A 24,523-nucleotide genomic window follows, 5' to 3' on the forward strand; every position below is an offset into this window, starting at 1 on the left:
ATAACCTAATATAACCTGACCATAACCATAGCATGACCATCACATTATGTAACATAACCATAGCATAGCATAATAACCATAACCTAACCATAGCATAACCATAACCTAACATAGCCATAACATAGCATAACAACCATAACCTAACATGACATAGCCATAACCATAACATACCATAACCTAACATAACCTATCATAAGGCTACTTGACGTTACGCTTAAGCTGGTGTACTTTCATCTTGAGTAAGCTCTTTATCCTGGTCTTGGGTTGAGATGAATCCAGCGTCTGTTCCATCAACACTGTGCATAAGCAGGGAATACAGCCTGGATGGAAAGCCAGTGCATCACAAGTGCCATATTGTCAGAGTTTTTCAGCTCCACTGTTTTTGTTAAAATGTTGCTTACTGTAATTAATTCCCAGATAATGATTTAATCATGAACTTTTTGTTTAATAAAGATTATGGTGAATTTAACAACATACCCACTTGTTTTTGCTGAGTTCCATTGCAGAGAAAGCGATTAATTATGTAAAGGTATGTGTCCTACTTTTTCTTTTTTTTTTCAGCCAGCTGTTGAAGATAAACTTTGCATCAAACACACAACTCTTAAGCAGACACCCTACCCCGACATGTTCTGCCATCTCCTGTGAAGCCAGGCAGACAGGAGCACACGTACGCCGATCCGCCGGTATAGGTACAGCGGGCGCGTTCAGCGATGTCACAGTTATGTGTCCCCCTCTGACAGTGATCGATGTCATAGTGCACTTCTACAACGGAACAAACACAGACACACTGTTGAGACAAGAATGAACAAGCTACTTCCTGTCTGGGTTATTTAAGCAGCAGTCGACTTTCCTGCAGTTGTTTGTAAAATGAGAAAACACGCACGCACACGCACAGAGTGACGCAAACTATTTGCTGCACTTACGGACGCAGGTGCGGCCATCGGCGGCGAACTGGAAGCCGTCCATACACTCGCATCGGAAAGTCCCGGGATGATTATTACAGATGGCGTGAGCACCACAGATCCGTGGGGTCTCCGCACATTCATCAATATCTAAGAGAAAAGAAAGATTAATGTTAGCTATTTTAAGTGGGGGATGTTCACCCACATAAACATAATACATTTCCCACAGTAAAGCTATCTTTGGATTTGTATTACATGGGAAGCATAAGACAATCCTAAAAACTTGTTTAACCCCTTAAAGTTCCATCTCATCATTCAGATATTAATCATACAGCACAGTATTCATTAACTACTATAGTATTAATCCAGCAGTAACTACAGTTTAACTAATATGCAAGGTACAGTGGTGCTTGAAAGTTTGCGAACCTTTGCTTTCAGTATCTGGTGTGACCCCCTTGTGCAGCAATAACTGCAACTAAACGTTTCCGCTAACTGTTGATCAGTCCTGCACACCGGCTTGGAGGAATTTTAGCCCGTTCCTCCATACAGAACAGCTTCAACTCTGGGATGTTGGTGGGTTTCCTCACATGAACTGCTCGCTTCAGGTCCTTCCACAACATTTCGATTGGATTAAGGTCAGGACTTTGACTTGGCCATTCCAAAACATTAACTTTATTCTTCTTTAACCATTCTTTGGTAGAGCGACTTGTGTGCTTAGGATCGTTGTCTTGCTGCATGACCAACCTTCTCTTGAGATTCAGTTCATGGACAGATGTCCTGACATTTTCCTTTAGAATTCACTGGTATAATTCAGAACTCATTGTTCCATCAATAATGGCAAGCCGTCCTGGCCCAGATGCAGCAAAACAGGCCCAAACTATGATACTACCGCCACCATGTTTCACAGATGGGATAAGGTTCTTATGCTGGAATGCAGTGTTTTCCTTTCTCCAAACATAACGTTTCTCATTTAAACCAAAAAGTTCTATTTTGGTCTCATCCGTCCAGAAAACATTTTTCCAATAGCCTTCTGGCTTGTCCACGTGATCTTTAGCAAACTGCAGACGAGCAGCAATGTTCTTTTTGGAGAGTAGTGGCTTTCTCCTTGCAACCATGACATGCACACCACTGTTGTTCAGTGTTCTCCTGATGGTGGACTCATGAACATTAACATTAGCCAATGTGAGAGAGGCCTTCAGTTGCTTAGAAGTTACCCTGGGGTCCTTTGTAACCTCGCCGACTATTACACGCCTTGCTCTTGGAGTGATCTTTGTTGGTCGACCACTCCTGGGGAGGGTAACAATGGTCTTGAATTTCCTCCATTTGTACACAGTCTGTCTGACTGTGGATTGGTGAAGTCCAAACTCTTTAGAGATGGTTTTGTAACCTTTTCCAGCCTGATGAGCATCAGCAACGCTTTTTCTGAGGTCCTCAGAAATCTCCTTTGTTCGTGCCATGATACACTTCCACAAACGTGTTGTGAGGATCAGACTTTGATAGATTCCTGTTCTTTAAATAAAACAGGGTGCCCACTCACACCTGATTGTCATCCCATTGATTGAAAACACCTGACTCTAATTTCACCTTCAAATTAACTGCTAATCCTAGAGGTTCACATACTTTTGCCACTCACAGATATGTAATATTGGATCATTTTCCTCAATAAATAAATGACCAAGTATAATATTTTTGTCTCATTTGTTTAACTGGGTTCTCTTTATCTACTTTTAGGACTTGTGTGAAAATCTGATGATGTTTTAGGTCATATTTATGCAGAAATATAGAAAATTCTAAAGGGTTCACAAACTTTCAAGCACCACTGATGGCTCTAATCAGTTACTGTCCCAGTTTAAAAAACAATATTCTGCAATTTTAGCAGTTCTGCTAATCATTGAAATGAAAATAAATGTGTCTGAAGGCTGAAATAACAAAAGTCATGTTTATTTTTCTAGCCAAGAAGTTGTTTTTGACACGGTTAGCCTGAAAGGCAATCATGAAGGACACAAGGGAAAAAAAGAGAAAAGATAAAATGGCAAAAACACATGGTATGATAAAGATCAGCTTTTCACATTAATGTTCCAACAACCTCCTTCACCCAGGAGTCCAGTAAACACCAAGCGCAGGGTCTGTAACGTCCACAAGAACTGAACGTAACTTCATTCTGGGCATCTAATTTAATTCCTAACCTTGCCATGGCATATAGTTTATATTTTTATGGACGCATTTGAATAGATCATTCACGTACATTCAGTAAGTAAAAACAAAACAAATAAACTCACAAACAAATAAAACCCACAGAGACAGCAACCTGAGCTCAGGATAAAATCAAGAATCCAGGAACTGCATCAATGTACCTCCCTGAATCAGATCTGTCGAATTTTACTTTGTGTTGTTGAGAAACCAGACAGCATGATTCAAAAAAAAAAAAAAAAACCTCATAAGAGTTTACTTCAATGTAATAAAGACAGAAAAGCTTATGATTGATTGGTTGTGCCTAGAAAACAGAAAGGTGCCAGGTTCTAACTCTGGCCTGAAGCTATGAAGCAAATGTTTTGGTTTTAGCTTCTATTACAATGTACAACCCCGATTCCAAAAAAGTTGGGACAAAGTACAAATTGGAAATAAAAATGGAATGCAATAATTTACAAATCTCAAAAACTGATATTGTATTCACAATAGAACATAGACAACATATCAAATGTCGAAAGTGAGACGTTTTTAAATTTCATGCCAAATATTGGCTCATTTGAAATTTCATGACAGCAACACATCTCAAAAAAGTTGGGACAGGGGCAATAAGAGGCTGGAAAAGTTAAAGGTACAAAAAAGGAACAGCTGGAGGACCAAATTGCAACTCATTAGGTCAATTGGCAATAGGGCATTAACATGACTGGATATAAAAAGAGCATCTTGGAGTGGCAGCGGCTCTTAGAAGTAAAGATGGGAAGAGGATCACCAATCCCCCTAATTCTGCACCGACAAATAGTGGAGCAATATCAGAAAGGAGTTCAACAGTGTAAAACTGCAAAGAGTTTGAACAGATCATCATCTACAGTGCATAATATCATCAAAAGATTCAGAGAATCTGGAAGAATCTCTGTGCGTAAGGGTCAAGGCCAGAAAACCATACTGGGTGCCCGTGATCTTCTGTCCCTTAGACGGCACTGCATCACATACAGGCATGCTTCTGCATTGGAAATCACAAAATGGGCTCAGGAATATTTCCAGAGAACATTATCTGTGAACACAATTCACCGTGCCATCCGCCGCTGCCAAAGAAGAAGCCGTATCTAAACATGATCCAGAAGCGCAGACGTCTTCTCTGGGCCAAGGCTCATTTAAAATGGACTGTGGCAAAGTGGAAAACTGTTCTGTGGTCAGACGAATCAAAATTTGAAGTTCTTTATGGAAATCAGGGACGCCGTGTCATTTGGACTAAAGAGGAGAAGGACGACCCAAGTTGTTATCAGCGCTCAGTTCAGAAGCCTGCATCTCTGATGATATGGGGTTGCATTAGTGCGTGTGGCATGGGCAGCTTACACATCTGGAAAGACACCATCAATGCTGAAAGGTATATCCAGGTTCTAGAGCAACATATGCTCCCATCCAGACAACGTCTCTTTCAGGGAAGACCTTGCATTTTCCAACATGACAATGCCAAACCACATACTGCATCAATTACAGCATCATGGCTGCGTAGAAGAAGGGTCCGGGTACTGAACTGGCCAGCCTGCAGTCCAGATCTTTCACCCATAGAAAACATTTGGCGCATCATAAAACGGAAGATACGACAAAAAAGACCTAAGACAGTTGAGCAACTAGAATCCTACATTAGACAAGAATGGGTTAACATTCCTATCCCTAAACTTGAGCAACTTGTCTCCTCAGTCCCCAGACGTTTACAGACTGTTGTAAAGAGAAAAGGGGATGTCTCACAGTGGTAAACATGGCCTTGTCCCAACTTTTTTGAGATGTTTTGTTGTCATGAAATTTAAAATCACCCAATTTTTCTCTTTAAATGATACATTTTCTCAGTTTAAACATTTGATATGTCATCTATGTTCTATTCTGAATAAAATGGAATTTTGAAACTTCCACATCATTGCATTCCGTTTTTATTTACAATTTGTACTTTGTCCCAACTTTTTTTGGAATCGGGGTTGTAGTAAAATACACACTGGACCTCATTTATCCAACCGGATATAGAGAGCATATCACACAGTTGTGCGAAGATATGAAGTTTATCTTCGAGTGGTGAACATATTCATGAGTGAGCAAAGTGAACGAGTGAAAATATTTTCAACATGAGAAGATAAACTGCATATTTTCACGCCACCGTGTAATGTTCTTTATATTATATGGACACATCTACAACAAAAAATAAAATACGCAAGTTCATCAAAGGGCGGCACGGTGGTGTAGTGGTTAGCGCTGTCGCCTCACAGCAAGAAGGTCCTGGGTTCGAGCCCCGGGGCCGGCGAGGGCCTTTCTGTGTGGAGTTTGCATGTTCTCCCCGTGTCCGCATGGGTTTCCTCCGGGTGCTCCGGTTTCCCCCACAGTCCAAAGACATGCAGGTTAGGTTAACTGGTGACTCTAAATTGACCGTAGGTGTGAATGTGAGTGTGAATGGTTGTCTGTGTCTATGTGTCAGCCCTGTGATGACCTGGCGACTTGTCCAGGGTGTACCCCGCCTTTCGCCCGTAGTCAGCTGGGATAGGCTCCAGCTTGCCTGCGACCCTGTAGAAGGATAAAGCAGCTAGAGATAATGAGATGAGAAGTTCATCAAAAGGATTTTAATTTTGAACCAGTTCTCCATTTTGACAACGCGTGTCTGGTCAGCGGGAAAACACTGGGAGTGACGTCATCGGAATGAAATATTGGGAATTATTATACATACAGGGCACTTTTTGTAATTCAACTTTTTATTTGATTTACATGTATAAAACATGTAATAATATATAACAACATAGAACAGACAGCATTGGTAGTGTATGGTCATATGTCCCCTTTTTGAGTCAAGTATCAAGCCAAAAAAGAAAGGGAAAAGAAATCTTTATCTACATATACATACCAATGATAAATAGTTTCAGCAACCGTAGTAGCACCTTTACTTCTCATAACATCCCCACAATGCCATAGGCAAAAAAGTGGTCCCATGACTTCTTAAAGTTCTCATTTTCATTATTGACTCTTGCCAACATGTCCTCATAGGATACTATCTCTGACATAAGTTGCAACCATTGCCTAAATTCTGGGGGGGAGGTACTTTTCCATAGTCTGAGAATCACTCTGCTAGCTGTTATAGCCCCCACTTTTATTACTGCAAGGTCATACTTTGATGCCTTCAGAAGCTCTGTGTGATCCCCTAACAGGCACAACCTTGAAGACTTCGGTATTGTTATACCCATCCTCTTCCCCATATGCAGGGCACTTTTTGATGGAATAAAAACGTGTTCAATTCCTTTCTCATAGGTTTCATTCATTTGGTTCAATAGCATGTAATATTGTTAGCATATCGCTTATCCTATGTGTATTATGTCACTTGACCCAATGGAGAATGAGCGTTGAATATGGTTTACGATATTGCATGGTCGTCAAGACAACATGATGTCACACGTCAAAGACATAAAACTTCTGCACTAGCGAGCGACTGTGGCAATTTGTAAACAAACATGGCCACCAGGTTTGCGTCGTTAAATACGGAAGATTTTGAGAGAACTTTGAAAGAGAAAGACGCATTGAACACCCAAAAGGAACGTATAATAATAATAATAATAATATTGGCTGGCACTGAGTGGTATATCAGATATTTTCCATTCAGCTACTCGTCTTTGACTCGTTCAATATCATGCTAACTGAATGGAATATATCTGATTTACCACTCAACACCAGCCCATATTATTTAAATACGTCACTCAGATCCGCGATATATTTCATATGAAAAATGAGAGTTTTTCAACATGAGAAGATAAACTTCATATCTTCAAGCCAATGTGTGATTTTCTTTTTATTATATAGACAAATTCACAAACAAAAAGTACCCAAATTTATCAAAACAAGTCATCAATTTCTTCACGAGTGACGTACAGAGATTTATGTCACGGTTTTAGTTCTCCATGTCCCGGATGTAGCTTGTATGAAAAATACGAGTGATGTATTTCCCAGTAAAACACTCATGTCCGCATAATATAAATGTACACACTCCTGGGCAAAAAATAACGGGCCAAAGCCCGATTGAAAAATATTGGATTTGGTCCTTTTTCCCCCCTAAGGAGTGTGTATATATATTTAACAGTTATTCCATGAAATTGAGTCGTAAATGAGCTGATAGCTGACGAGGTGTGTAACTCCGAGTTGGCTATAAGCCATGTACGACAAGACTGAGTAGAATAATTGTTTTATTACTGTATATCCACATTCACTAGATTTTGAGAAACAGAACTTTATAAAAGAGTTTTACTTTTTTTTTTGCAAGTTCGATAAATAAAATCTTCATACAAAACGTCTGACAAAATCATTTCTGCTTTGTGGACATGTGACAAATTGCACACATGCGTAGTAGCAATTTGTGAAAAATGCTATAATAATAATTCTTGAAAAATTAAAAAAAAAAGATACGTTCTTAACATCAAATACTTTCATTCCATATTTTGTTGCTTTTTTAAAATATTTTTTAGGGTTTTGTTTTTGAGTAGAGTTTTTATTTCGTCCTCAGTTGGTTCAGCAACATGCACCGCCATTTTGTTTTTTTCTACTCATGGTATATGAGCTGATAGCCTAGTAGTAGAGTAGCCAATCAAAATGTGCAATTGCTCATATCCACTGAATGTGGATAGAATAATCAATAATTATTCACAGGAGCATTTATAGAAGAAACATGACATTCATGAAAATCCTATTAGTTCAAAGAGAATGTTTGTATCCTTCTCAGAGCTCCTGATCTAAATCAGCTGAGCTCATCAATTACAGTGGTGCTTGAAAGTTTGTGAACCCTTTAGAATTTTCTATATTTCTGCATAAATATGACCTAAAACATCATCAGATTTTCACACAAGACCTAAAAGTAGATAAAGAGAACCCAGTTAAACAAATGAGGCAAAAATATTATACTTGGTCATTTATTTATTGAGGAAAATGATCCAATATTACATATCTGTGAGTGGCAAAAGTATGTGAACCTCTAGGATTAGCAGTTAATTTGAAGGTGAAATTAGAGTCAGGTGTTTTCAATCAATGGGATGACAATCAGGTGTGAGTGGGCACCCTGTTTTATTTAAAGAACAGGGATCTATCAAAGTCTGATCTTCACAACACATGTTTGTGGAAGTGTATCATGGCACGAACAAAGGAGATTTCTGAGCACCTCAGAAAAAGCGTTGTTGATCATCAGACTGGAAAAGGTTACAAAACCATCTCTAAAGAGTTTGGACTCCACCAATCCACAGTCAGACAGATTGTGTACAAATGGAGGAAATTCAGGATCATTGTTACCCTCCCCAGGAGTGGTTGACCAACAAAGATCACTCCAAGAGCAAGGCGTGTAATAGTCGGCAAGGTCACAAAGGACTCCAGGGTAACTTCTAAACAACTGAAGGCCTCTCTCACATTGACTAATGTTTATGTTCATGAGTCCACCATCAGGAGAACACTGAACAACAATGGTGTGCATGGCAGGCTTGCAAGGAGAAAGCCACTGCTCTCCAAAAAGAACATTGCTGCTTGTCTGCAGTTTGCTAAAGATCACATGGACAAGCCAGAAGGCTATTGGAAAAATGTTTTGTGGATGGATGAGACCAAAATAGAACTTTTTGGTTTAAATGAGAAGCGTTATGTTTGGAGAAAGGAAAACACTGTATTCCAGCATAAGAACCTTATCCCATCTGTGAAACATGGTGGTGGTAGTATCATGGTTTGGGCCTGTTTTGCTGCATCTGGGCCAGGACGGCTTGCCATCGTTGATGGAACAATGAGTTCTGAATTATACCAGCGAATTCTAAAGGAAAATATCAGGACATCTGTCCATGAACTGAATCTCAAGAGAAGGTGGGTCATGCAGCGAGACAATGACCCTAAGCACACAAGTCGTTCTACCAAAGAATGGTTAAAGAAGAATAAAGTTAATGTTTTGGAATGGCCAAGTCAAAGTCCTGACCTTAATCCAATCGAAATGTTGTGGAAGGACCTGAAGCGAGCAGTTCATGTGAGGAAACCCACCAACATCCCAGAGTTGAAGCTGTTCTGTACGGAGGAACGGGCTAAAATTCCTCCAAGCCGGTGTGCAGGACTGATCAACAGTTACCGGAAACGTTTAGTTGCAGTTATTGCTGCGCAAGGGGGTCACACCAGATACTGAAAGCAAAGGTTCACATACTTTTGCCACTCACAGATATGTAATATTGGATCATTTTCCTCAATAAATAAATGACCAAGTATAATATTTTTGTCTCATTTGTTTAACTGGGTTCTCTTTATTTACTTTTACAACTTGTGTGAAAATCTAATGATGTTTTAGGTCATATTTATGCAGAAATATAGACAATTATAAAGGGTTCACAAACTTTCAAGCACTACTGTATATTTCTATGGATGGATAATGGTAAATTTGGTACCAATCGAAAACAACATTAAATATCACTGCGACACTGATAAAGCAGTTACTGAAGAAAAATGAATCAACCACAAACGTCATATTTCTATTGTGATGCTAGTTTCTTTCCATTATCAGAGGACAAAAAAAAAAAAAACAGCTGTGCACTCTGTCTACTCATTCAGAGGTTTTTCATACTGAAGACATCAACACTATGAAATAACATATGGAAGATATATGGAATTTTGTGGTAAACAAAAAAGTGTTTAAAAAAACCTAAATTTTGATATTTTAGATTCTTGAAAGTAGCCAGCGTTTACCTTGATGGCGCTTTGTAAACTTTTGGCATTATCTTAACCAGCTTCATGAGGGAGTCACCTGGAATGCTTTTCAATTAACTGATGTGCCTCGTCAAAAGTTAATTAGTTCAATTTCTTGCCTTCTTAATGACTCTGAGATCAAACAGTAAATAGTAAATAATAAAAATACAGTAAATAATCCTATTCCACAACTATAGTAATCTATATTATGTCAAGAACCGCTCAACTAAGTAAAGAGAAACGACATCCATCATTACTTTAAGACATGAAGTGACTTTGAATTCATAAAAATAAAGAAAAACCACTGAATTAGAAGTTATGTTTGAACTTTTGACTGGTACTGTAGATTGTTCTGGTGTTTAATTAGAACGTTTGATTTTCAGAGAATTTCACCCAGACGTTTTCTCTCGGTTGGTCATAAACATACAAGTGCTTTAAGTGCTCGAATTCTAAACAAAATCTTACACACCTTACATGTAAATTATAACACAAACCCATTGGTTTTGTCCAGAATGTACAGTTTGTAATGTCTTATTTATAAATGACTGTGATTTGTAAGAAAGCCAGAAAACTTGTTTATATGTCGAATAGTTATGAGGCTCACCATAGCATGTGCGCCCGTCGCCTGTGAAGCCTGAAGCGCACTGACATGTGAACTGGTTTCCCTGACCAGGGTTGCAGACTGCATTGGTGTCGCATCCGTGTCTCCCAGTGTAACACGGGTTCTGCTGTGGGGTTCCACCTGAAAATAATAAACAGGATCGTTTGAAGCCAATCTGAACCTCAAAATCAGTGTCGTCTCCTACAGAACATGATGACGTTAACAATATGCCATTAGAAAACAATAATGTGGTTAATTTCATAACATTGGAATTAATCTTGTCTTGTTTCTATCCTTTCCACAATCCATATCAGTCTGAAAGGAAACATTACAGAACTTTCAATATGGTAAGATTACCAGTGTTAAAGGAAAACTCCACCCCACGTTAATTATGCATATATTGAAATATATGTGATGTGTTTAGTGATTCTGCAACTGATTTGTTTGTTGGTGCCATATGTCTCTTATTCCTGTGAGACATTGGTGTTTGTCTGCTGGTCAGATGTCACAGGGGGATGTCATTATCGTTAGCAGCAATCTCAAATGGTCAGAGTGTCCTTTCTCACCTACCAGTTGTCAGTAATGTCATAGCAATGAGAAATTCAGTGTAGAAATAAATTTGCAACATTTGGACTCAAAGTTCCAGAACACAATGCAGCAGTGTTAAAGGAACAGTCCACCATACTTCCATAATGAAATATGCTCTTATCTGAATTGAGACGAGCTGCTCCGTACCTCTCCGAGCTTTGCGCGACCTCCCAGTCAGTCAGACGCAGTCAGACGCGCTGTCACTCCTGTTAGCAATGTAGCTAGGCTCAGCATGGCCAATGGTATTTTTTGGGGCTGTAGTTAGATGCGACCAAACTCTTCCACGTTTTTCCTGTTTACATAGGTTTATATGACCAGTGATATGAAACAAGTTCAGTTACACAAATTGAAACGTAGCGATTTTCTATGCTATGGAAAGTCCGCACTATAATGACAGGCGTACTAACACCTTCTGCGCGCTTCGGCAGCGCATTGATATCTGAGCTCCGTATCAATGTGCTGCCGAAGCGCGCAGAAGGTGTTAGTACGCCTGTCATTATAGTGCGGACTTTCCATAGCATAGAAAATTGCTACGTTTCAATTTGTGTAACTGAACTTGTTTCATATCACTGGTCATATAAACCTATGTAAACAGGAAAAACGCGGAAGAGTTTGGTCGCATCTAACTACAGCCCCAAAAAATACCATTGGCCATGCTGAGCCTAGCTACATTGCTAACAGGAGTGACAGCGCGTCTGACTGCGTCTGACTGACTGGGAGGTCGCGCAAAGCTTGGATAGGTACGGAGCAGCTCATCTCAATTCAGATAAGAGCATATTTCATTATGGAAGTACGGTGGACTGTTCCTTTAAGGCAGAGAGTCGGTTCGGATAGTTACCGATCTATAAGATGGTGGTGACTCAATTTTTCCCATGAAAATTGCAGCACTGGAAGCTGATGCATTTGAGCAAGTCTTCAAATTATAAATTCTTGCCGCGTGTTGAACCAGAGACTGGCAACACAATAAGTTCAACCCTGATTAATCATCATTCATAGTAATGAGAAATTCAGTGTAGAAATAAATTTGCAACATTTGGACTGAAAGTTCCAGAACACAATGCAGCAGTGTTAAGGCAGAGAGTCGGTTCGGATAGTTACCGATCTAAATGATGGTGGTGACTCAGTTTTTCCCATGAAAATTGCAGCAATGGAAGCTGATGCATTTGAGCAAGTCTTCAAATTATAAATTCTTGCCGCGTGTTGAACCAGAGACTGGCAACACAATAAGTTCAACCCTGATTAATCATCATTCATGTCCTTGCGTGTCGTTGGGGAGGCAGATCAAGAAATTGTCAATCACAGCTATCAAGGAACACATCATAGGATTTGTCAAACTTGGCGAGAAAATAAAAACCTCTGACATGCTAGACTTTTCCTCAGGGTGTTGTGGGGCGTCCCAGACGCCACATGGCTGTTCTTCAATTATGTCACACTATAAGGCTCGTTCATCATTCCTGATGTTCACATTCGGGCCTGACACTGAAAGTTTGTCAAAATCAGGCTGAATTTGTGTCGTCTGATCCTGACATAAAAAGACTTCAACACCACTGAAGATCACCAAGATTATAAAGATCAACATGCAAGGTGGTTAGTTTTCTTTTAATTTTAAGAGATAAATTGAGTTTTAGCCTTTTAATTCTCTAAAGTACACAGATCATATGGCTGTTCTTATTTTCAAAAAAAGCAAAAGTATCAGTCAACTAAAACTGAACTTATCAATGAAATTGTAACATTTTAAGAAGAAGAAGAAGCCGTTATTTATCACACATGTACTCAAGCACAGTGATATTCCTCCTCTGCATTTAACCCATCTGAAGCAGTGAGCACACACACATACACACACATACCCAGAGCAGTGGGCGGCTATGCTACAGCACCCAGTTGGGGGTTAGGTGCCTTGCCCAAAGGCACTTCAGCCATGATATGGAAGGAGGGGAAAGTGCTGTTCATTCACTCAACTCCCCTCACATTTTTCCTGCTGGTCCCAGGAATCAAACCAGCACCCCTTTGGGCCCAGGGCTGCTTCTCTAACCTTCAGGCCATGGCTGCCCCAAATTTCTGAGCCAGCCAGGAGTCCAACCTAGAATCTTCTGATCCGTAGTCAGACGCATTATCCATTGTGCCACTGGCCAGATAGTTTACCCTAAGTTTAAATTTTTTTTCAAATAGTATTTTAAAGTTTCCAAAGAGCAAATGTTTTTATAAAAATGTCCCCTCCTGCGTTTTAAATAGTACTCCAGATCACTTAACAAATGCACACAGCCATCAGAGGCTTCTCAGCAGTTTAATAAAAGCCAAATACCTTGGCTGGATGAAAGTTCTGCAGTTCCTTCAAGAGTTTATTAAATAAAGTTACTCTAATAAGCACGTTTACTAGGTTATATAAACTTTAAAAAAGTGTATAAATGTGCCCACCTGAGTGATTTTCGACTGTCGTTGGTTATGCGAGGGTATTTCAAAAAGGTCTCGACCTCACCCAGAAACAACGGACATAACTCCCTTTTTGGGGCATAACTGCATATTATAAAGCCTATAAAGTGATATATCACTGTCCACAAAAATTCAGAATTGCGACAAATGAAAGGAGCAATCAAACAAAAAAGGAGATGAAAGCTTCGAGCTGGCATGCTGTTGCGACAGGACAATGTGTCCGTCCACACAGCACAGGCAGCAGGGGCAGAAGCAGCCAAATGTGGCTTTGAACTGTTGCCACATGCTCCTTACTCACCCAACCTGGCACCGTCTGACTTTTATCTGTTTACCAAACTGAAATCCCACTTGAGCGTTTGCCATTATGTTATATCACGTTGTTATAATCACGTTACCTATTATCACCCAGATGAGGTTGGGTTCCCTTTTGAGTCTGGTTCCTCTCGAGGTTTCTTCCTCGTGTCATCTGGGGGAGTTTTTCCTTGCCCCCATCGCCACAGGCTCGCTCAGTGGGGATAGATTAGGGATAAAATTAGCTCATGTTTAAAGTCATTAAAATTCTGTAAAGCTGCTTTGCGACAATGTCTATTGTTAAAGGCGCTATAAAAAGAAACTTGACTTGACATTATCAGGGTAATGATGAAGTCATCCATGCTGTTGAGGAGTACCTGGTGGATCAAGATGTGACCTTCTTCCACAAAAAGTCAGTGAAGCTTGAACACTGGCGGACCAAGTGCATTGAAGTTAAAGAAGACTATAGTGAAAAATAATGCAAGAGCAATCTTTCTCCTATGACACTTTTTGAGTGAGGCCAAGAACTTTTTGAAGTCCCATCGTACAAACTCTAACGAGCGTTAGATCAGCTGAAAAAATAGCAGAAGGTTTTTCTTAAAGATTACGGCTGTTTCTTAATTCACATTGCTTAATGCTGAACTTTGGTTAATGTTTAATATGACTGAAGGAGTTTTATTTGACACTCTGTTCTGAAGTGTACTTCCAGATTCTGCATGCAGCACTTACGAAACACAGTAAAACTATGAAAGTGAAAACAAAAACAAATTTAAAAAAACACGCACACACACACATAAGGAGTTCCTAAACTATGACCATGTGTACCGCAGCTTTGCAAGAAGTTATGAATTCATCTCATCTCATTATCTGTAGCCGCTTTATCCTGTTCTACAGCGTCGCAGGCAAGCTGGAGCCTATCCCAGCTGACTACGGGCGAAAGGCGGGGTACACCCTGGACAAGTCGCCAGGTCATCACAGGGCTGACATATAGACACAGACAACCATTCACACTCACATTCACACCTACGGTCAATTTAGAGTCACCAGTTAACCTAACCTGCATGTCTTTGGACTGTGGGGGAAACCAGAGCACCCGGAGGAAACCCACGCAGACACGGGGAGAACATGCAAACTCCGCACAGAAAGGCCCTCGTCGGCCACGGGGCTCGAACCCGGACCTTCTTGCTGTGAGGCGACAGTGCTAACCGCTACACCACCGTGCCACCCTGTTATGAATTCAACCAAACAAATATTTGCTTTTGTAGACTGTCACTACAGTAGTAGAACCAGGATTTAAAAATCCACACTGTTTTATACTGTTTCTTGTTTATAGCCTACCAGCGAACCCCTCCCCACTACCTCACCTCTAAAATGATAGACGATGAATATTTTACCTACTTCAGCATTACCCACTCGATAACAAAAACTAAGCAACTTAATGACATCCTTCTGGTTGAAATCTCATTTTCACTCTACAGCCTTGCCCACATCCCAGCCTCAAACCATCAGGCTCACAGGCACCCCAGTGCTGAGAGAGACAGCTGCTCATTAGCGTTTGAAGTGAGAGCTCGATCTGACAGGAAGCACTGCACAGATGTTAGTCCTCTCTAGCTGTAAACTCCAGCTGAGCCAGGCCTGCTTACATAACCTGCCCCCACTCCCAGAAACATACCCCTACAGCCTCTCGAGCTCATCCTCCTACCATGTGATGGCACTCACACTCTCTCTCTCTCTCTCTCTCTCTCTCTCACACACACACACACACACACATATATACACTACTGTTCAAAAGTTTGGGGTCACTTTGAAATGTCCTTATTTTTGAAAGAAAAGCACTGTTCTTTTCAATGAAGATCACTTTAAACTAATCAGAAATGCACTCTATCCATTGCTAATGTGGTAAATGACTATTCTAGCTGCAAATGTCTGGTTTTTGGTGCAATATCTCCATAGGTGTATAGAGGCCCATTTCCAGCAACTATCACTCCAGTGTTCTAATGGTACAATGTGTTTGCTCATTGCCTCAGAAGGCTAATGGATGATTAGAAAACCCTTGTACAATCATGTTAGCACAGCTGAAAACAGTTTAGCTCTTTAGAGAAGCTATAAAACTGACCTTCCTTTCAGCAGATTGAGTTTCTGGAGCATCACATTTGTGGGGTCGATTAAATGCTCAAAATGGCCAGAAAAATGTCTTGACTATATTTTCTATTCATTTTACAACTTATGGTGGTAAATAAAAGTGTGACTTCTCATGGAAAACACAAAATTGTCTGGGTGACCCCAAACTTTTGAACGGTAGTGTGTATATATACACACACAAATACAGATGCACTCACTGACCCAGATGTGCATATATCCAACATGTCTGTTGGAGTGGGAAGAAAAAATTACCTGGCATTTTTCCAGTCTTCAAATGTCCATGCCCACTTTTGTCTCAGATTCCTGCTCTTCTCTGAAAAGCGTGGAACCCGATTTTGGACTTGTGCTGTTGCAATTTATCAAGGTTCTACATGTGCATTCTGTGGCCCTGTTTACATTATTTCGAATCAGCGGATCATCAGATTAACGTTTTTAAAACGATTCGCGTGCACACAGCAACGCCAATACACGGATGCGCTAATCACATGACTAATTAGACGGCACGTCACATGATCCCAGTGCATATCGGATCAGCGGATCATCAGATTAACGTTTTTAAAACGATTCGCGTGCACACAGCAACGCCAATACACGGATACGCTAATCACATGACTAATTAGATGGCACGTCACATGATCCCAGTGCATATCGGGCATGCGCAAGTCACTCACCACTTGCAAGTGGAAGGATGGCAAGTGAACACCTTCTCCAGCAGATAAACACACCTGGCTGTGATGTTCATGTTCTCACTGAGTTTAAGCGCCTGAAGGAGGTTGAAATGTGTAAATAAACCTCAGTGCGGCTCAGCGCTTCCTCCTGCGCTCCAAATCACTCCGCCCTGAACAGCGAGTGCCCTCTGGAGGGTGCGCACTCCGGCCCTGCGCAGCTCACAGAGCGCGCGAGTGAAGCGCACGAGCAGTGATTCGGGACTGAGCCGCTGTGTGTGTGATCCCAACGCCAGCAAATCAGGAAGGTGAATGTCACAGTGACGTTGTCCAATGACGACGTCAGCTAGAGCTCAGCACAGCGTATCCGTGTATCCTCAATGTTTACACAGCACCGGACCAGACACAAACTGGGTTGAATACGTAGGCCCTGGCAGATTCCCGTTTCCCGGCGTTTTAATGTGAACGGACAGTGCATCCGCGAAGAAAACGAGACAGATACGGTCTAATGTAAACTTGGCCTGAGATGCTTTTCAGCTCACCATGGTTGTAAAGAGTGGTTATTAGTGTTAACGTTGCCAACGTTAACTAGGGACCAGCAGGACATCAAGGTTAGAGGAGCAGCTTTGGGCTTAAAGTGTCGCCTGTTCAATTCCCGTGACCGGCAGGAAAAACGCAAGAAGAAGAAGCCTTAATTTGTCACATGCACACTCAAGCACAGTAAAATTCATCCTCTGCATTTAACCCATCTGAAGCAGTGAACACACGCACGCACAAACACCCAGAGCAGTGGGCAGCCATACTACAGCGCCCAGGGAGCAGTTAGGGGTCAGGTACCTTGCTCAAGGGCACCTCAGCCCAAGGCCGCCCCATGTTAACCTAACCTGCATGTCTTTGGACTATGGGGGAAACCAGAGCACCCGAAGGAAACCCACACAGACACGGGGAGAACATGCAAACGCCACACAGAAAGGCCCCCGTCAGTCACTGGGCTCGAACCCAGAACCTTCTTGCTGTGAGGCGTCAGTGCTAACCACTACACCACCGTGCCGCCCAAGGGGAGGGGAGTTGAGTCTCCTCCCTCTGTATCACGTCTGAAGTGCCCTTGAGCAAGGCACCTAACCGCTAACTGCTCCCCGGGCACTGTAGCATGCATGTGGATGCTGCCCACTCAGTTGTGTGTTCACTGCTTCAGATGGGTTCAATGCAGAGGAGGAATTTCACTGTGCTTGAGTGTCCATGTGACAAAAATAAAGCCTTCTTCTCTTCTTCCTGTGAGCTCAACCCAGTCTCCCAGTCTGACCATTCTCCTTTGGTCTCACTCAACAACAAGACATTTTTTCATGCCACCAGGACACTGCAAAACTCTAATCTCTCTGCTCCTGTGTCCGAAAACCTAAAATTACAGTTTTACCTCTGACTGTTACAAAGCACTGACATTACAGACTCCTTCTAAAAATGTTCAATAAAGATCTGCTCACAGAAAAGTTCACCAAATCAATGATTACTTACATCTGTTAAAAAATAAAAAATCTGTTTATGTGGAGTGCTGGCTGTACAAGCTGACATGTAAACTGTTACTATAGAAACAATAGTGTATTAAAATTACACCTGTGCGGTTACAAATAAAATCAACGTAATTTTGACGTATTAAAATTGAAAATTCAGTGGCACCGTGGTATGCAGGTATATAATATATATTATTTTGACAAATAGCCAGACTGGCTTAATAAAGATAGTGTTAATTTGGAACCCTGTTAATATTTAACAGTTATTCCACAAAATCGAGTCGTACATGAGCTGATAGCTGATGAGGCGCATCGCTCCGAGTCGGCTATAAGCCACGTACAACGAGATTGAGTGGAATAACTGTTTTATTCCATCCACATTCATTGGATTTTGAGAAACACAGCATTTTTATGTTTATTTTTTGCAAATTCGATAAATAAAAACTTTATACAAAACGTCCGACAAAATCATTTCTGCTTAGAATGTAAACAAACCGGCGAAATGACAGTAGCAATTTGTGAAAGATGCTATAATAATAATAATAATAATTTTTGAAACATTTTAAAAAAGATACGTTCTTACCATCAAATACTTTCATTCCGTATTTTGTTGCTTTTTTTGTATTTTCTGGGGTTTTGTTTTCGAGTAGAGTTTTTATTTCATCCTCGGTTGGTTCAGCAACATGCTCCACCATTTTGGTTTTCTCTACTCATGGTATATGAGCTGATAGCCCAGTGGTAGAGTAGCCAATCAGAACGCACAATTGCTCATATCCAGTGAATGTGGATAGAATAATAAATGATATAAGATGATGGAGTGAACCACACTACAAAACCCTCCTCAACACTAACAATGATCACAACTGCAACATGAGCAATTTTCTTGGACAGGAAATCTGTTATAATCCTTCGATCCTCTAGAATATGACACTCACTGATAGGGCCGATCTTATTGGTCATGGCATAGCGGATGAGGTTGTTGACCGAGTCGTACATGACGAACACCTGGTCCACGCTGAGCTGCTGACTGGCTGGTAAGGAGCGAACTGATTCATCATGTGGGCAGCTTTGGTATGTGATCCTTTGCCTCCATAGATAGCTCAGAGTCTTGACAGGACCATCAGGGGGGCTTACTGTGTATTCCCGGGTGGAGGAGGATGTGATCACTGAGGAGTGAAAAGAGCAAAAAGACAAGACAGAAATGCTTTACTTTACTTGCATGCTTCAAATGACTGCAGCTGCAGTGAGACGATCAGCCTGGCGCAGCCTGTAAAAGTCCGACTCACGGTTGCTAGCGTATTGGTAGATCTCAAAGTAGGGGTCGATTTGGACACTGGCGCCAGCTGAGACTTCTGGGATCCTGCCCTCCAGCTGAGTGCTCACTACCAGGTGGTCGTGCTCATCAATTCCTTTGAACTCCTGGTTGATGGTGAGTTTCTCTCCGCCTGGCTGAAAGGTCACCTCAGCCTGACGAGTGAAAACCCCTCCTGTGGGCAGAGGAACAGAGAGGGACGAGGGAGTGAAGCCAGAACATCAGAGACATCTCAGACTTCAAACATGTGCTTTCACTTTAAAGAAGTCAGGTTTTGAGAGATGAGGAGTCAGCTGGAAGTGTTTTGAAAACTGCGCTTAGGAAAAGAGAATGAAATGAACTCACAGGCACCTTCACTGGAATATAAACGGTACTGAGGAATGAAGAGAATCTGCACAAGTCAATATTTTCTGCTATTTTAAGAAAAAAGTCTGTTTTATCAGAATCCATTTTGCAGAGCGATGGTGTTGAATCTTGGCAAACTGGTAAGTATAAACCTTTATCATCTGAGTCGAATTGAAAACTAACATGTTTGTGAATTACATGCTCAAGACACTGGATATAAACAACACAAAACAAGAGTGCTCTGACAGCACAATATCCCCCGCTGGCAACTAGACCATAACTCTGGTAAAATGTGACTGAATTGAACGGAATTACAATATGCATATTAACGACATATATCAAAGAATCCTGCCAAGTTTTGTGAAATTCCTCCAAAAATTGTGACTGGAGTTGATTTCAGAAGCTGAGTGCCATTCCCAGGATGGACAGATGGACATCACCATGACATAATCCTCTTTTGGGCCTTTCGGCCAGCGGGGGATAAAAATTGTGAGGGGAGTTGATTTCAGAAAGCAAGCGCACCTTGATGAAATTGCCAAAATACAAGTTTGTTAATAATCAAGGGCATAACTCTGGTAAAATTTACCCAAATTAAATGAAATTTCAAGATGCATATAACTGTCATATAGCAAAGCCTTCTGCCAAGTTTGGTGAAATTCCTCCACAAATTGTGAGAGGAGTTGATTTCAGAAGAACGTACACCCTCATGAAATTGTCAAAGTACAAGTTATTTAATCAAGGGTCAAAACTCTGGTAAAATTTTCATAAACAAAATTAAATCACAATATGCGTATTACCGTCATATAACAAGGCCTTTTGCCAAGCTTCGAGAAATTCGTCCAAAAATTGTGAGAGAAGTTGATGTCAGAAGGCAAGCACACCTTCATGAAATTGTGAAATTATAATTTCGTTAATCAAGGGCCACAACTCTGGCAAAAGGTGACCGAATTGGACAAAATTACAATATGCATACTACCAACATATAACAATGCCTTTTGCCAAGTTTGGTGAAATTCCTCCAACAATTGTGAGAGGAGTTGATTTCAGAAGGAAAACACACTCTCATGAAATTGTCAAAGTATAATTTTGTTAATCAAGGGCTGTAACTCTGGTAAAATGTAACTGAATTGAACGAAATTACAATATGCGTATTAGTGACATATAAAAAAGAATCCTGCCAAGTTTCGTGAAATTCCTCCAAAAATTGTGAGAGGAGTTGATTTCAGAAGGTGAGCACCTTTCCAGGGACGGACGGACAATGCCATGACATAATCCCCCTTCGGGCCTTTCGGCCAGTGGGGTATAACAAAAACAAAAGCAGGTTTAATACAGAACCTTGCTGGACATCATACTGTCCATTAACTGGTCCCAGTCTGTTTTCAAGACAGTATATTAAAAAGAGTATATTGTGAAAGGTAATATTATAAACTATATATACCGTAAAATACCAAATAATAGCCGAGTTCCAATTAACCGCCGAGTTCCCTTTAACGGCCGGGTGTACGCGTGTGTTGTGACAAATAAAGGCCGGTTCCGAATACTCGCCGGGGTCTAAAAAAAAAAAAAAAAAGCGTCCGAACGTTCTATCTAGAATCTTGAGGCCCAGCACTTTTCTGGTTTTCTGGTGTTTAAACGATTTTGCATTGCATAGTTTTCTACCGAAACAATATGAATGAATGAATGAATGAAATTATTTCTATAATACTGTTTACAACATTTTGTTACGTGATAATAAACATGCCATTTCAATGTTATAATCTTGGTCTACCGTAATATTTCTTGAGGAATGCAACTCCGTAACTTTTGACAGATGTCTTAGCCACCCCTTTGGGTATACCCAACGAAAGCCAGCGTGTGTGGTGACATTGAGGACTGCGGGTTTCCAAGGTTGGACTGCTGCTTCTGTTAAACGACCTAAATTGCCGAATGCATGCGTCAAAGCACACACTGAGTTTTATTAAAGACCTTATACCATTTCACTTGCCCTTACCCATTCGGATCTGGAAGACGCTTTACAAAAAAGGTGAGAGCGTTCTAACATGCATTTCAGTCTGCTTGCTGCCAATCTAATCCAAGGGGCCTTTTCAACAAGTAATCTGTCGTGCAAGTTGGGCAGAAGCACGCGTCAGGCAGGCAACATGTAGGCCTACAAGTCAGTAACCTATTCAACTAACTTTCATCCGAACTTTAAGTTTTCTACGGGGTCGAGCCACCGTACCAACTCACTCGGGGAATAGGCTCATATCGGCCAAATAGGGAGACGTCTTGGAGAGAAACGTGAGAATGCAAGATGACAGTATGTAGCCACTGCAGGTCACTTATTTTTCAGCATAAGAAAAAACCCTTTGGTTTGACACTTCGCACCCTAATTATGTTGCTTCAACGTCGCGCCCTCCATGCAATTTCAGATTGACAGACATCGCGAAGCGCAAAGGGTGGAGGCTGCATGGGTGAGGGTGATAGCAAGTGACCATAACTTTGCAGAGTAATTAAATCACAGTGCTGCGCACAGACAATGGTGTGGTTTCTTGATTATTTTGTAAAGCATGCGCTTAACTAGTCATTAACAGGAAAAGGTGTGTGATTTATCCTTTATCCACCCCGACTGTGCCATGCGAAGATGCATTCTGCGTCTTCAAAATTCCCCGAAGTCGGCACCGTGCTATCTGTAATCTAACTCTAAACAAACTGTAAGTTATACTGGTTAAAAGTAGGCCTATCTGAGAATGATTTTTTCCCCGTTTTGAGGTAGATTTTGGGGAAGGTGTTTGTGAAGAAGGAATTAATCGCCTGTTCCAAATAGCCGCCTAGTCTCTAATACGCGCCGGGTCTCTTACGTGATTGAGACAAATAATAGCCCGGGCTATTATTTGGTATTTTACGGTATATATTATGCTGTTGCGTAATATGATAATGCTAGAAAATCCTGAAAGATATTATCATCAATTATATAATGGTAGCCTATGGGAGAGGAGGACTATAGATTTATTGAAATAAAGTACATGATTATGCATACAGTACACTTTTTTTGATGGAATAAAAACGTGTTCTATTCCCTTCTAGTGGGTTTTATTCATTTGGTTTGATAGCATGCAATATTGTTAACATATCGCTTATCCTACGTGTATTACGTCACTCTACCCAATGGAGAATGAGCATTGAATATGGTTTACGATATTGCATGGTTGTCAAGACAACATGACGTCACACGTCAGAGACGTAAAACTTCTGCACTAGCGAGCAACTGTGACAATTTGTAAACAAACATGGCCGACAGGTTTTCTTCAGAAGATTTTGAGAGAATTCTGAAAGAGAAAGACGTGCTGAACACCCAAAAGGAGTGTATAATAATCTCATCTCATCTCATTATCTCTAGCCGCTTTATCCTGTTCTGCAGGGTCGCAGGCAAACTGGAGCCTATCCCAGCTGACTACGGGCGAAAGGCGGGGTACACCCTGGACAAGTCGCCAGGTCATCACAGGGCTGACACATAGACACAGACAACCATTCACACTCACATTCACATCTACGCTCAATTTAGAGTCACCAGTTAACCTAACCTGCATGTCTTTGGACTGTGGGGGAAACCGGAGCACCCGGAGGAAACCCACGCGGACACGGGGAGAACATGCAAACTCCACACAGAAAGGCCCTCGCCGGCCACGGGGCTCGAACCCGGACCTTCTTGCTGTGAGGCGACAGCGCTAACCACTACACCACTGTGCTGCCAATAATAATAATAATAATAATAATAATAATACTGGCTGCCTTTTTTCATGGTATATCAGATATATTCCATTCAGCTCATCTTCGACTCGCTCAATATCATGCTAGCTGAATGGACTATATCTGATATACCACGAAAAAATGTCAGCCAATATTATTTAAATGTTTTCATCATACATACAGCCTAAGTAAACTACTCGTTTTAAGCAAAAACATTATAATAAATCAATTTTGACTCAGAAATTATTTTTGAGAAATAAGCATCAACTTCATGGTTTAGATTTGTCTTTAGAAATAAATTTCGATCGTAAGCTTTAAGTAAAATGTCTTAAAGGCAACAAATAAATTATATTGAATTATTGTATTCGAGGGGCGGCACGGTGGTGTAGTGGTTAGCACTGTCACCTCACAACAAGAAGGTCCTGGGTTCGAGCCCAGCGGCCGGCGAGGGCCTTTCTGTGTGGAGTTTGCATGTTCTCCCCGTGTCCATGTGGGTTTCCTTGGGGTGCTCCAGTTTCCCCCACAGTCCAAAGACATGCAGGTTAGGTTAACTGGTGGCTGTGAATGTGAGCGTGAATGGTTGTCTATGTGTCAACCCTGCGATAACCTGGCAACTTTTCCACGGTGTACCCCGCCTCTCGCCCATAGTCAGCTGGGATAGGCTCCAGCTTGCCTGCGACCCTGTTGGACAGGATAAGCGGCTACAGATAATGGATGGATGGATGGATGGATGGATGGATGGATGGATATTGTATTCAATCCAGTCTGCCCAAGCTTTTTGACTAGTCGTCTACATACATTTATTTACATCATATGGTATTCTCTTACCAATAACGCTGAAGCCGTTCTCGTATCCCGGCTGCTCCAGGGCAAAGGTCCAGCCAATGACCCCTCCGATTGAGGTGAGAGGCTGCAGGGAGTAGCCGACACTCTCTGGGATACTGCTAACAGCTATATAGGCTCGTCCGTCATTCACTACCACATACGAGTGCAAATCATTGTTAGAGAGCTCGACCGGGGAACCGGAGCTACCAACGTAGATTCTCCCATTAACCTTCCCATTCATCCTCTGTGGTTTACCTGGAGATCAAGCAACAAGCACACTC

General features: G+C 41.2%; 1 protein-coding gene across 1 annotated transcript in view; it reads right to left on the reverse strand.

The window, feature by feature from the left end:
- Window positions 1–24,523, reverse strand: part of nid1a (nidogen 1a) — a 99,098-nt gene that overhangs the window by 43,795 nt on the left and 30,780 nt on the right. Inside the window, exons 6-11 of the mRNA XM_060941042.1 lie at window positions 24,246–24,497; window positions 19,321–19,521; window positions 18,970–19,200; window positions 10,414–10,551; window positions 924–1,052; window positions 619–762 (exon numbers count right to left, since the gene is read on the reverse strand). Coding sequence (XP_060797025.1) covers window positions 619–762; window positions 924–1,052; window positions 10,414–10,551; window positions 18,970–19,200; window positions 19,321–19,521; window positions 24,246–24,497 — 1,095 coding nt within the window. The remainder of the gene's footprint in view (window positions 1–618; window positions 763–923; window positions 1,053–10,413; window positions 10,552–18,969; window positions 19,201–19,320; window positions 19,522–24,245; window positions 24,498–24,523) is intronic.

This window comes from Neoarius graeffei, chromosome 15 (assembly GCF_027579695.1).
Source record: "Neoarius graeffei isolate fNeoGra1 chromosome 15, fNeoGra1.pri, whole genome shotgun sequence".
Lineage (NCBI taxonomy): Eukaryota > Metazoa > Chordata > Actinopteri > Siluriformes > Ariidae > Neoarius > Neoarius graeffei.